Genomic DNA, 15,241 nt, shown 5'->3' with positions numbered 1-15,241 from the left:
GCCTATTTAAGTCCTCACACTTTGAGGGTCCCTAAGCCTCTTCTGTTGATTCACCCAAACACCTATTACTCTATGTGAAACAGAAATTCAGACAACTTGTCTGTTTTTAGAAACATGACATTAGGGAAAACACACTTTAATAATCATGGCTAAGGCTGAAAACAAAATAACTTGAAAAAAATGGTAAAAAACCTCTAGTTCTTTCTCTTTCATATCCAGTTCTCGTTTCTTTTTATTTAAGGTATCCAAGTGTTCTTTTTGTTTTTCTTCATAATGTCGTTTCCCTCGTTTTTGGTTATCCACTTCAGAATCAGCAAGGTTTAATTCATCCTGTTTGAACAAGCCAGAATAAAAGATTGTTTTAAGAAAATTTCCAGCATAGGTATAAAGATAATAAACAACTCAATAAAGTGGCTAGGATTATGCTGTTTGAAGAGGCAAGTGTTATTATATCCATATGTGTCTGAATAGAAGTGAGAAGTTTCCCAAATTAGGAAGTCACATTAAATTCAAATTCTTATCTGAATTGCCCATATATTATGGTACTTTCAGTTTTATTTTAATAAACTAGGTGTTTTTTGGGGAAATCCACATTAGCCTTTAAAAACTTAAAACAATGCAAGTGTTAGGTATTTATAGAGGACACCTGAAAAAGGATACCTGGTTTTAAAAAAGGTGGGTCGGCGAAAAAGCAAGGATGTAAAATTTACCACTGATTTATTTAGTCACATCTGGTATAACTTCACAATTTTGAGCATAAAATACAACTGGAAAGAAGCTATCCCAAGATCACTTAAAAAACAAACAGTAGTAGATATAAGGTAAAGATGCATACTATAATGCACAGCCACCACTGGAAAAATAAAACAAGAGGTATAGCTAAAAAACTGGCAGAAGAGATAAATGAACACTCATAATTACTTGGTAATCTCAAAGGGGACATAAAGAGGGAAAGTATGAAGAACAACAAAAACAGGACAATTAAAACACAAATAGTAGCTATTACTTCATGATGAAATATAGAATGCTTTCTTTCTAAGAACAAGAGCAAGGTAAGGACTTCCAGTCTCATGGCTTCTATTCAACAATGTACTAAAGGTCAACAGTTGTTGGAGGTCCTGGCTAGTTCAATTAAAATAAAAGGAAATAGAAAGCATAACAATTAGAAAAAAAAAAAAGCGTGATACTGTATTTATACAAAAACACATGATGGTACATAAATTCCAAAAGAAGAACTTTAAAACTAACAAGTGAGTTCAGAAAGGTCACTGGATACAGGTCAATACAAAATTCAGTCATGTATCTATATACTAGGAATAATTGAAAAATGAAGTAAAACATTTACTATACCATGAAAAACAGCCAACACATATCCAGAATATATAAAGAACTCTTACAACTCAAAAATAAAAGACCCATAACCCAACTGTAAAACGGGCAAAGATTTAAAAAGACATTTCCCTAAAGATAAACAAATGGCCAATAAGAAAAAGAAAACTACCAAGAGTACTAGCCATAAGGAAAATGCAAATCAAAATCACAATGAGATACCACTTCTCACTCACTAGCATGGTTAAAATTAAAAAGGCAGAAAATAACCAGTGTTGATAAGGATGTGGAGAAACTGGGACATTCAAACACTGTTGGTGAGAACATTAAATGGTACAGTCACTTTGGAAAGTTTCAAAGTTCTTCAAAATGAAGTGTAAGCATATAGCTTAGTAATTCCATTCCTAGGTATCTGAGACAAATGACAATACATATCTATACAAAAACTTGTACATGAATGTTCGCAGCAGCAGCACCCAAATGTCCATCAATTGATGAATGCATAAATAAAATGTGAACATGACTAGGCAATAAAAAGTAATAAAGTTCTGACACATGCTACAACACGGATGAAACTTGAAAACATTATGCTAAGTTGAAAACATTATGCTAACAAAAGACCACATACTATATGATTGTACTCATATGAAATATCTGGAATAGGCAAATCTACAGAGATAGAAAGTAGATTAGTTTTTGCCAGGGGATGGGGACAGGAGAGAATTGGGAGTGACTATTAATCAGTACGGGTTTCTTTATTAGGCGATGAAAATGTTCTAAAATGGTGGAAATGGTTACACAACTCTGAATACATGAAAAATCATTGAATTATACACTTTAAATGGATAAATTTTACTGAACAATATATAAATAATGATTAGATCCTGTTGAGTTTTTCTATATCCTTGTTCATTTTTGGTATAGTTGCTCTATCAATTATTGAGGAAGTTCTATAAGATTTTGCTTCCCTTATGTTACAGCTCTAATATTTGTTGCACACATACTTAGAATTGCTATGTATTTTTGGTGGACTGAACCTTTTGTCATTACGTAATGCCCTTCTTTGTCTCTGGTAATTTTATTTTGAAGTCCACTTCATCTGATTTTAATATAGCTACTCTTGTTTTCCATTGATTATTATTTGCAAGATGTACCATTTTCCATCCTTTTACTTTCAACCTGCCTATATGGCTGTATTTGAAGTGAGCTATTTATAGAGAGCATATAGTCATGTTTTAATCTACTCTGTCCATATCTGTCTTTTGTTTATTTAGACAAATAAGTCTAAATTTAAGTCTGTCATTTTATTTTTTGTATTCTGTTGTTCATCTGTCTTCTCTTTCCTGCCCCATGTGGTTATTCCAACATACATTAAGGATTCCATCTCGATTTATCTGTAGTACGTTTTAGTGCATCTCCTTGTATAGCTTTTTTAGTAGCTGCGGTAGGTATTACATTATATACACCAAACATCACAGTCTACTGGCATAATTATTTTACCAGTTTGAGAAGGATAGAAATCTTACCTCCCTTTTGTATCCCTTTTCTTTTCCCCATTTTAAATATAATGGTCCTAAATACTTCCTCTACATACATTTAGAATCATCTCAGATATTATAATTTTTGCTAGCCTTCTAAACATAATTTTTAAAACTCAAGAAGTAAAGTCTATTGCATTTTTTCCTATTTTTATCTCATTTTTTTTCCTTCCTGATGTTCCAAGATTCCCCCTTTTATTTTTCCTAACAAATTCTCTAAGTTTGCCTTTATCTGAGAATATCTTGAATTTTTCCTTTATTGCTTGGAAATATTTTTGGTGGACACAGGGTTGACAGGTCATTTCGCACTTGAAAAATGTGCCACTTCCATCTGGCCTCCATGGTTTCTGATGAGAAATATGCTGTCACTCAAAAATCCTTTTCTATATAAGGTTTTCTCTTGCTATCTGTAAGACCTTTTCTTTAATTTCCAGAAGTTTCACTGTAATGTGTCTTATTGCAGATTACTTTGGGTTTATCTTGTTTTCGGTTTACATACATTCTTTAATCTGTAAGTTTATGCTTTTTGCCAAATTTGGGAAGTGTTTAGCCATTACTTTTTTAAGTACTTTTTCAGTCATGCCCTCTTTTCCCTCACTTTCTAAGACTCCAACAATACAAATGTCAACTATTCTGTTATAGTTTCACAGGTCCCTAAGATGCTGTTTGTTTGTTTCAGTCTATTTGTTTTTCTTTAGTTTATTTTTTCTCTGTTGATCAGATTTATGAGGAATAACAAGGGAATATTATGAAAAACTTCATGGTCAATTTTGTCTCAAAAAGTATGTGCTAAAAATAAAGTCAATTGAATTCAGCTTGAAACATAACTGAGGTAGCTGACAAACAAGAGATGAGTAGTACTTTATTTCAAGTTGGCTTTTACAGCAACTAATCTTTGAGTTATTGAAGCAAAGCTGGGACAACAAGCAAGCACAGAGACATTCTACATGTACGAGACGTCTCTGCTCCTGGTTCTGATTTTTAAAAATCATAAAGAGGTGAAAAAAAAAAGCTATAATCCTCTAGGAGAAATGGAAATTTGGCGATTTATTCTCCTAAAGCCATGAACAGAAGTGTTTAATACTAATTGATCTAATGATGAAAGTTTGGTTCCCACCATTCTTTATATTCAATTTTTATGCTATTTACATTTAACCAAAAATTCTTTTAGGCCAGTATCCATTGAGTACATGTGGATATAAAACTAAAACATAAAATACATACGTAACACAGTATCAAAAATATATACCTTAAGTGGGTCTGCTAGCTCTGATAGTTGATTAATTTTTAATTTAATTGCATCATACTTATTTTCTGCTTCTATTTTCAGACTTTTAAGATGCTCCATATTTTCTTTTTGTTGCTCCATATGTTTCTCAACCATTTTCATTTTGCTTTTATTTTCCTGAGCTTCATCTTCCTGATAAAATTTAAACAGCATATAGGGTTAATTAAAATACTTTAAGTTTTCAAATAGAAGAAACATATAAATAATTCTGAGAGAGGAGAAACTATAGGCTATATGCAAATCAGATCAAATACAAATAGAAAGAACACTAGAATATTTTTATACTCTTAATGGTAAATTAGGAAGTAGAGGAAAACAAGCTGAAAAATCAGAAGGGATGACATTTAGGAGACAATATTCTGCTTAAGATCATAATCAAAAAGAATAACTTTCATTCTATCTATTCATTTTTTCCAAACTATACAATATATATCTTGTGCCAGAGAATATGTTAGATGCTAAGTAAACAAAGATAAATAAGATATTATCCATATGTTTAAGAAATTTAGTTGGCCACGTGCAGTGGCTCATGTGTGTAATCCCAGCACTTTGGGAGGCCGACACGGGTGGATCACTTAAGGACAGGAGTTTGAGACCAGCCTGACCAACAGGGTGAAAGCCTGTCTTTGCTAAACAAAAAATTAGCCGGGTGTGGTGGTATATGCCTGTGTAATCCCGGCTACTTGGGAGGCTGAGGCAGGAGAATTGCTTGAACCCAGGAGGCAGAGGTTGCAGTGAGCCAAGATTGCACCGCTGCACTTCAGCCTGGGCAACAAGAGTGATACTCCGTCTCAAAACAATAATAATAATAATAATAATAATAATACAAAAATTTAGTCTATCAAAAAAAGGAATTAAAGCAGAAAAATAAAAAGCAGAAAGTGAAAAGACTACTAGTAAAAAATGGAGACAAATTCTTATCAGAGTAAAGCTTCACTAGCACTGAGACTTATTCCATTTTGTGCACTGTTGTATTCCTTAGCAGTTAATATGCTTTCTGATACAGAGCAGACACTCAATAAATATTTACTCACTTTAACAAAACTGTGCCATTTATCTAATTCACTGTTTACTGCAACTCAGAAAAAGCTAAGTGTCATAAACAGATTCCCGAAAAAAAAAAATACAGTAAAAAATGTGTTGAATTAAAATGAAAAATACTTATTTGAAAAAAAAAAAAACAAGACACCAACTAGAACTGACTAAAAGATGATCCTGACATCTGTGCCCATTCATATTGATACTGATGAACTCTGAGAGTGCCTATGTGAAAAACACTATGCTCAGTAGCAGGGTTTGATGGGCCCTTGTTTAGAAATACAATTAAGTTTTGGTAAAGTTTTTTTCCATGTGATAGAAGACAAAATCAATTATTACGCATGAAAGTTATATATACACAAAACATTAAAAAATATGAAGGCTATATACCAGGTAGTTTTTACCTTCTTGGTGAATGGAGACAGCAATCATAAAGATAGCTTCAATTAAAAGAACTTTCTAAAAAAGCTGAGTTGATGCCATTAACCTAAATGGTGGCTTTACCCTTTAATATTACATTTAAATTGAAAAAAAGTATTTTACCAAAGTTGCAATATCTACAGACTGGTGTTCTTCTATGTTCTCAAGTTCCCGAATTTCAGAAATATTTTTTCTTATTTTCATCTAAAAGAAAAGTATTTGGATTTTAGTAACATAAAAAAAAATTTAAACCAAAAATCTTGGGAAGGATGTATTAATCTACAAAGCTCTATAATGTTGATAAAAAAGAAGGATTCCATAATTAATGAAAGGGGTACATTAGTATTAAATCAACCAAAGGAAATTACATATAAATTCTGCCATATCATTCTTATATACTAATCCATTCCCATGCAAAAGAGATATAAGTAATCCATCTTAGCATTTTAAATGATAGCACTGTTGAGTCCATCGAGAAAAATTTTTCTGAAACATCCAAAGTCTCAAGTTATGGAATGATTATTCTAATCCAGTGGTTTTCAAAATATGATCCAAGTAACCTATTGGGGTTTCTGATATCCTTTCAGATGGTCTGTGAAGCCAAAACTATTTTCGTAAAAACAATTAGACATTATTTGCCATTTTTATTAGCATTTTCTCATGAGTGTATATAAGGTTTATAAATATATGATTTGTAATACCACAACAGACTGAATGCAAAAACTGATATAACTATTTAATTGAATTTTATTAAACTTGGACATCAGATACTTAAAAAATATTCCAATCTTCTCACAAAATCTTTTTGGTTTCAAAGCTTTGTTTTTTTAAATAAAAAATATTTCTGTTAACTAAGTTTATTACTATTTTTAAATGAATTGATATGGTTTGGCTGTGTCCCCACCCAGATCTCACCTTGAATTCAAGTTCCCATAATCCCATGTGTTGTGGGAGGGACCCGATGGGAGATAATTGAACCATGGAGGCAGCTTCACCCCTACTGTTCTTGTGGTAGTGAGTAAGTCTCATGAGATTTGATGGTTTTATAAGGCATTTCCCCTTTTGCTTGGCTCTCTTTCTCTCATGGCTGCCGCCATGTAAGACGTGCCTTTTGCCTTCCGCCATGATTGTGAGGCCTCCCCAACCATGTGAAACTGTCAGTCCATTAAACCTCTTTTTCTTTATTAATTACCCAGTCTTGGGTATGTCTTTTTCAGCAGTGTGAAAACAGACTAATACATGAATTAATAAATATTCTTAAATTTTGTTTTAATTTTTAAAAATGTAAACGTTGATAGATATACCCACATAAATGAAAGCTCTTTGATGAGTGTAAAGGGGCTTGAGGCCAAAAGGTTTGAGAATTGCTCAGAGTCAATAATGGGATCTTAAAATCAACTTGGTAGTAGTAAGTTGAAAAAAACAAAAGAAGGTTTATTATTATTATTTTTTTACCTTTAGTTCTTTATAATGTAGTTGGCACCTTTTAAGAAGTTCCTCATTGTGTTTAATATCTTTTTCAAGGGCAGATAAATGTTGCTGAAGATTTAATATCTGGGCCGTCTTATTTTCAACCTCATTCTCCAAGTCACTTGATAGGAAAGGAGAAGATAAAAAATACTTTAAATCTTTTTCTCAATATTACAAATACTTTAGACCTTTACAAAGAAAGCCTTATTTATAGTAAGTTATGTGCTAAATCCTTTTCAGTTAAACCAGTTCCATAATCCTACCAAGCTATTAATCATGAAAATCATTGCAGACATTTCAAAAAACATTCTAAACAGAAATCAAGTTTTACTTATTTCCTTAACAAGTAGAGTTGACTCTTGAACAATGCAGGGTTTGAAATATGTGGGTCCACTTATACACAGATTTTCTTCTGCCTCTGCCACCCCTGAGACAGTAAGACCAACCACTCCTTTTCCTCAGCTTATTCAATGTGAAGACAATAAGGATAAAGACCTTAATGAAGATCTACTTTTATTTAATTAATAGTAAATATATTTTCTCTTCCTTATGATTTTAACATACTCTTTTCTGTAGCTAACTGTATTGTAAGAATATAATATATGATATACTGTATGGTATAATATACTATATTTGTAGTATATTGTATAATATACTGTACTGTATATACTGTATTATAATACAGTACATAATACATATAACATCTAAAATATATATTAATGAACTATTTATATTATCAGTAAGGCTTCCAGTCAACAGTAGGCTATTAAGTTTTTGGGGAGTCAAAAGTTATATAGACTTTGACTGCATTGGGGGTCAGTGCCCCTAACCTCTGCACTGTTCAAGGGTCAAATATACTTATGACTTATGTGTGCCAGTATTATGCATAGTGGCAGACAGAAGTAGAAACAGAATTAAGATGTAACTCAAAAAAAAAAACAAAACCAGGAAATAAACTATAACATTAAAATGTTAACAGGATACTAGATTATATATCCATAGTACTACAGGAGCATAAGAGTGAATCTGGGAGAAGAGAGAACTGAATTGTATTCTCTAAATTTTTTATCAGCTGGACCAACTAGGGGAGAAGATAAAAAGAAATACAAAAAGACAGAGAGTGATTAAAACAGATAAAACTAATAGCTTAATACTTCTGTTGGTGAATAAACGCAACGAATGTGTGAGGAGTGAAGGGGAAGAACAGGACGACAATAAGAAGACATGGAGAATAAATAAAGTACCAGATTCCAAATTCATAAAAATGAGTCTCCATACAGCAGAGTTAAATGGCTTCAGAAGTGATCTTTTCCTCACTAATCCAAGTATCTGTCTTCCAAAGCTGTGTGCTTGGTGGAAGAGAACTACCTTTGTAGTTAAGAACAACTTTTCCCTGGTCTGGGGGATATTCCCTGGAGCTGGCCATATTCCACTAAGATGCATATTTCTCCACATTTTAACATCTCTGAAATCTGAAACCATTTTGCAGTTCGTGGTTCAATTAGCATTTATTTCCTTTTTACTGGTACATAAAATAATAGTATACACAACATTTACTGGTATGTAAAACAACTGTGCTACCTTGCTAGAATTTTTAAATTAAAAAAAAAAAGGCTCAATAAATGTTAGCTGAATAAATGATAAAAATGTGGAAAGGAAGAGAATAATGCAATTTCTGATAAAAATGGGGCCAGGTGCAAAAATGTAATATGGGCCCTCAGGATTTAATATGAAATATTTATTTTATCATATATAAACCTAAACTTTTATTAACAAACAGTAATTTTGCTAAAAAAAAAAAATTGCGGCTGGGCACGGTGGCTCACGCCTGTAATCTCAGCACTTTGGGAGGCTGAGGCGGGCAGATCACTTGAGGTCAGGAGTTCGAGACCAGCCTGATCAATATGGCGAAACCTTGTCTCTACCAAAAAGTGCAGAAATTAGCCGGGTGTGGTGGCACGTGCCTGTAGTCCCAGCTTCTCGGGAGGCTGAGGCAGGAAAATAGCTTGAACCCGGGAGGCGGAGGTTGCAGTGAGCCAAGATTGCACCACTGCACTCCAGCCTGATCGACAGAGTGAGACCCTGTCTCAAAAAAAATAAAATTAAAATTAAAAAAATAAATTGCCAGGCCGGGTGCGGTGGCTTACCCCTGTAATCTCAGCTCTTTAGGAGGTGGAGGTGGGTAGATCACTTGAAGCCAGGAGTTTGAGACCAGCCTGGTCAATATGGTGAAACCCTGTCTCCACAAACATTAGTTGGGCATGGTGGTGTTTGCCTGTACTCCCAGCTACTCAGGTGGCTGAGGCACAGGAAACACTTGAACACCGGAGGCAGAGGCTGCAGTGAGCCAAGATCCTGCCACTGCACTCTAGCCTGGGTGACACAGTGAGACCCTGTCTCAAAAAAAAAAAAACAAAATTGCCAGGTAAACAAACTTTGGAAAATACAGCCTAAGCCAAAAATGAAAACCAACAGAATAAGCAAGACAATATTGTTATTATACAATTTTTCTGAACATACAGAATAAATTTAAGCAATCAATGTAACTTTAATAAAACTAATAAATTTTACAACTTTGTTTTTACTGGGTAAAACTAATTCCTATACATTTTCATGTAGTGGTCCTCCTTAGTTTTTTTTACTGAGTTTTTACATAGAGAACATGTTACCTAATGAAAAATATATTAAGCCTGAGCTGAGTATGTGAGTTGTTTGTGTGGGATGAATACATCTTTCCCGACAGCCTATCTAAAGTAGTATACTCGTCACTCTCTTGCCCCACAGTATGCTTTATTTGTCTCCACAGCACTGATCACCACCCAACCTAGTATTCATTTATAGTCTATCTTCCCCTTAATTTAAGATCCAGTAGAGAAGTTTTGTATATTAATACTTTGTTTCCTTATGTGTCTTCTGCCGTGGTTAGTGCCTGGAATATTAGATACCCATTAAGTATTTGTTGTTTGAAAGAACAAATAAAAGAATAAAATTTTAAAGAGCATACTTCAGAAGATTACATTAAAATGTTACAGCATTTTAACAATTCAAAAATTCACAGGTAATTTTTTTTATGAACCACCCTGGTAATCATTCTAAGGGCTTGCTTACACATTATGTGTACTTTTGTAACTGAAAACGGCATTGAGATAATAAACAAAAGCAATTGCCAGAACACCAAGGTGCTAGTCATTCAACTTTTTCTATTGCTAATTGGTGTTTTACTAAACTTTCCAACATCCATTATGGTTATTTTCCTTTATTCTGCTCTCCCATAATCACATAAAAATGACTAGAAGAAATCTATTTCAACAAAACTCTCATTTCCCCTACACATACAAGTCATTTATAATTTATTATTATTTTTTTTTTGCTCAGTTTTCTTAGACATTTCTTTTACTTAAGTCCTAAGTTCTTCTACTGAAAATCTTCTAAGTCATTAATTCAGGCCCAAACCATCAATTCATCAACCGAATGAATTCAGTTGAGAAATCATGGGGTTGTTTTTGATACCAAAATTTCTTTCTGCATGCTCATGAATCTCTTATTAGTTTTTCGTTTAACTTCTCAATTTGTCTCTTCTAGTAGCTGTATTTTCCTAGGCATGTGTTCTAATCATGTCAATTGATCTTCTTTCTAGAACTGTGCAACTCAAAGTACCAATCAGGGACATTACAAGGAGCTTGAGCCAAAATGTAAACCAGCCTGCTGTATCCTCTCTGAGACAAATGGGCAAAACTAAACAGCGAGCACAGTGATGTAGCTGATTTACATTCTGAGTCAAGCTCCTATCTCCTTGAGGACAAGTAACAAATAGTGTACAAATGATCCAGTTGAAGGAATACGTTCTGGATTATCAGTCCTGAATGCCGTTGTTAAAGTGAGATGCAAGATAACTGTCAATCTCGAATTCTATGACTAGGTAAGTGATGTTTTAAGACCAAGCACTGAGATAGATTACTCACGTCCTCACTGAAACAACCACTAAAAGTGTAGTATGAAAGAAAATCAACCCCAAAGGAAGCAGTGGGAATAATACAGTAAAGCTAAACTTGACTCTAACCTTATTTCAGAATCCACATCTCTGCTTAGGAACTTAGGTCTTGTATTTTCAGATGAATAATAACGTCCTGCAAAAACTTGATCACCATCAGCAGTAAAAGCTTCTCTACAATTTTTGGGTGGCTTTTGTGACTGCATTACTTTACGAGCTACAGAATTATTCTAAAAGAATAGAAGAAAATAAATTTTTTAAGACGATGTGAAAATTTTTCTGATGTACGGAATTTCAAAATGTTACTCGTCCTTATTATTTTAATATGATTCAAGTATTCTTTTTAAAACATTCAAATAATTTCATAAAGTTAAATATAAGAATTTTAAAAACTTTCAAGGTTAGAAGAATTAAAACGAAAAAGTCTTAAAACAGTTTAGTAAACAATGCTTCATGACAAATTGGTGTATATTTATTTTTAAATTCGAATATTGCTATCTATTTAAAAGTTAAAACTATTCAAAGTGCTTTTTAATGTGAAAATATAGACTATAGACCAGATCATACTAATTATTTTTTCTAAATGACTTTTACACCCTAGAAAAGATATGAATGAACAGCAAATTCCAATAAAAGATTAATATACTGAAATATGTAGGGAACGTCTGGAAATATTTAAGTCCTGGAGGAAGTAAAAGAAGATTAGGTTAATTAAGGCCTAATCAACCTCTCTGGGGACAGACCTTTACAACAAGCCTTCATTATTTTTCTCAAGTACCATTCTAAAATATGAGTAGAGCCCACAAATAATTACAATATGAACATATGTATATGTATATACACACACACACACACACACACATTTGAGTTATCTAGACCCTTCTTAGCATCTATTAATGAGAAAAAAAGACTTTTGTTTGTTTTGATTACAGATTTGTTTTAAATAACAAGACAATATAAATCACCTTGTCCCTTCTCAGCAAATTTATGCCAACAGAGGAAACAAAATATGGTGATCTAACAAGCACATAAAAACACCTACACAGATAAACAGTAAATATTGATTTATCTAACAGAGTACAAAGTTATATGAAAAAGAAGTCATAAGATATCAAGCAAAATATTTAAGTAGAATAATATATGTACCTGTAAGGGCAAATAAAAAATAAATTTGGCAGCCAAACAAAAATGAACCAAAAAATTTTATAGCACCATGCACCAAAAGAATGATATGAATTTGTGAAATGATTTTACAAAGAACAGCTGAAAGTTACAAAGTTCCATGGGGCAGAAAACGTACAAATCAACCAGTTTCTATATTATCCTACAGATTTTCCTATCAGGTAAAAGTACAATAGTGAAACACATCAACAACTCTATGATAAAAGGGGAATAGGAATTTATATAATCATCTTCAGTTTTAAAAATTTAACAATAACATAAAATACAGCAAAGATCTGGAGGTCTTACTTTGATTAGTAGCACTGTCTCTATGCCTCTCATGTCAATTAGGCTATTTGCCACAACTGCATTATCTATTTCTAAAGCTGTCAGAACTGTTGGAAACTCCGGATGATAAGCAGCTCTAGGAGACAAAAATACAGGAGGATTAACTTAGCAAATTTTAATTATAAATATATACATATGAAAATCGTGTGTATATATATATATAATAGAGTATATATTTTCCATATATATTTGTAATGTGGGAAATTATAAATAACAAGACAATATCAAATATCTGGTAACATTTGAAAACATAGCTGCATAGGTTTATTTATTTAGCATTTATATAATACTATGTGCTAGGCACTGTTATAAGCATGTTACAAATATTAGCTCATTCAATCCTCATAACAACCACATAAGATAAATAGTATTATTCTCTCCATATTTTTTTCAGATGAGGATGCTTCAGAGAGTTGAGTATGTTCCCCAACGTCATGAAGCTAGTTATGTAACTGGGCTAGGATTTAACCCAGGCAGCTCAGCTCTAGAGTCCAGATTCTTAATCAATATGCCCTGCTGCCTACTATAATTAATAATTACAATTTCCTTAAATCTCATACAGTTATCATACATAAGTCAATTCTTTAAAATTCATTATAAACAGCTAAACAATCTTTTCCCTGATATGAGAAAAGAAAAACTGAAGCAAAGTTTATTCCCAACACAGAGGAAATATGAAAGAAAAGATATTCTTATGAATTGTAATTTGGCCTCATGAAAGAGACAATCTTTCAACTAAAATGTAAACCATTGAGCTATTAATAGCACTGAAAAATGAACATACTAAGAATAGGAGGTACAGGAGCAATGAATGGCTGAGGAGGAGGAGATGGTGGTAGCATTCTTAGTGCTTTCCTAGTCCTAGAATTCCAAAACAAAGTATCTTTGCACGCATGTTTTATACCTATTTATCCATTAATTCAACACATATTTAGTGAGCACCTACTCTGTGCCAGGTGCTGTTTCAGAGGATAAAGGGAGCAGTATACAAAACAGACTACACCCTGTTCATGGAGCTTACATTTTTTTGAAGGAAGACAGAGAATAAAGAAAAAGAAGGGAAGGGCAGCTTATGGTGCTTTTTAACACACACAAAAAAGACCAGAAAAAGCCTCACTAAGGTAACACTGGGCAGATACCTGAGGAAATGATATAGTCACATAAGTAACCTTAGAAGACCATTTCAGACAGAGGGAAGAGCAATCGCGAAGACCCTAAAAGGTGTGTCAGAGAAGCAAGGAGACAGATTGCCACAGTAGGCAGATCAGGGAGGGAAGTGTTTCTAGAGATAGGATAAGAAAGATGGTGAGAGGACAGATCACCCAGGCCTAGAGGTCACAGTCAGCCCTGTGATAAGGAAAATAGCAAAGTTTAGAGTCCTTTGAGCAGAGGCACAACATGACCTGACTTTATGTTGGCTGCTGTACTGAGACTGTGGTGCCCAGTAACCAGAAGCAAGGAGATCAGCCTGTGCAATCCTCAAGGGAAACATGATGATGGCGTCAGCCAGTATAGTCACCACACAAGTGGTCAGATCTTGGATATATTTCTAAAGTACAGCCAGTAGGATGTGGGGTAGCAGAAAGGAGTCAAGAATGACTCTGCAATAGAGAAATGAAGATGGAGAAGATTACTGAAAGTGCAGGTTTTGGGGTGGAAATCGGGAGTATGGCTTTCAGACATGGTAAGTTTGAAATGCTTATTGGGCATCTAAGTGAAAAATATATATTAAGTATATTATATTATAGAGTTCAGAAGAAAAAGGCAAGCTACAAACATAGTTTCACAGTCATCAATGTATGATCTGTAAAGCCATGAAATCCGATGAGTTCACCTAGGGAGAAGTGCACACCAAGAAGAGTTCTGGAGCACTGGTACAGTCAGCAGTGAGGAGGAAGAAGCAAAAGATACCAAAAACGAACACTTAGAGAATTAGGAAAACGAGAAGAGTGAGGTCCTTGGTGCCAAGTGAAAAAGTGTTTCAGGAAGAATGAAAGGATCAAGGGCAAATACTGCCAGTAAGTAAAATTAGTGAATAGTAATGACTTTGAGTTAACTGAGTTAAGCAAAGTGAGGCTTGCTGATGCCTTGATGAGAGCTGTTTTGGTATGTGGTGAAATTATAAAGTCTGACTGGAGAAGGTTCAAGAAAGAAGGTAGAAAGAAATTAGAGACACAGACAACTCCTTTGAGTTTTTCCTGAAAAGGGAAGCAGAGAAAAGAGACAGTAGCAGGTAAATGGCTTTTTAGGACAGAGTTCAGGTGGAAAAAAAACAAGGATAAGAAAGAATAGGGTGTGGGTGCTCTAGAAATGTCAGGCAGTCAATGAAACAAAGTAGGGAACAAGGAAATCAAGAAAGGGAGTAGGAGTCTAAGAGGGGAGGATGTGGTAGGCAGTTCTGGTGAAATGTAGACTCTCGATAGCCTGTTGAGAGCACAGGTTTTGACACTAGGAAGGTGTCACCATTTTGGGGCAGCCAAAGGCCATCATTACATGAAGCTGTTACTACCAGTTTCCTCTAAGCACCAAGTCACAACTACTTCTTCCTTTTGCTATTCGTCCCTGGGATTTACCTCATACTGGCTTATATTACAATTAACAGTATGTTGAGGGAGGATACAAAATCAGTCTAGCAGAGCCAAAAGTAGAAAGGAATAT

General features: G+C 33.9%; 1 protein-coding gene across 3 annotated transcripts in view; it reads right to left on the bottom strand.

The window, feature by feature from the left end:
• SMC6 (structural maintenance of chromosomes 6) overlaps positions 1-15,241 on the bottom strand; it is an 88,898-nt gene that overhangs the window by 30,849 nt on the left and 42,808 nt on the right. For all 3 annotated transcript variants that reach the window (XM_054472388.2, XM_054472399.2, XM_063648934.1), the window contains 6 exons: positions 12,545-12,659; positions 11,144-11,304; positions 7,069-7,204; positions 5,737-5,817; positions 4,117-4,287; positions 193-330 (listed from right to left, as the gene is read on the bottom strand). In XM_054472388.2, the coding sequence (XP_054328363.1) occupies positions 193-330; positions 4,117-4,287; positions 5,737-5,817; positions 7,069-7,204; positions 11,144-11,304; positions 12,545-12,659 (802 nt within the window). The remainder of the gene's footprint in view (positions 1-192; positions 331-4,116; positions 4,288-5,736; positions 5,818-7,068; positions 7,205-11,143; positions 11,305-12,544; positions 12,660-15,241) is intronic.

Source organism: Pongo pygmaeus, chromosome 12 (assembly GCF_028885625.2).
Source record: "Pongo pygmaeus isolate AG05252 chromosome 12, NHGRI_mPonPyg2-v2.0_pri, whole genome shotgun sequence".
In the NCBI taxonomy this organism is placed as follows: Eukaryota; Metazoa; Chordata; class Mammalia; order Primates; family Hominidae; genus Pongo; species Pongo pygmaeus.
Note: the sequence above shows the minus strand (reverse complement) of the source record. Positions and strands in the feature narration are given on the sequence as shown.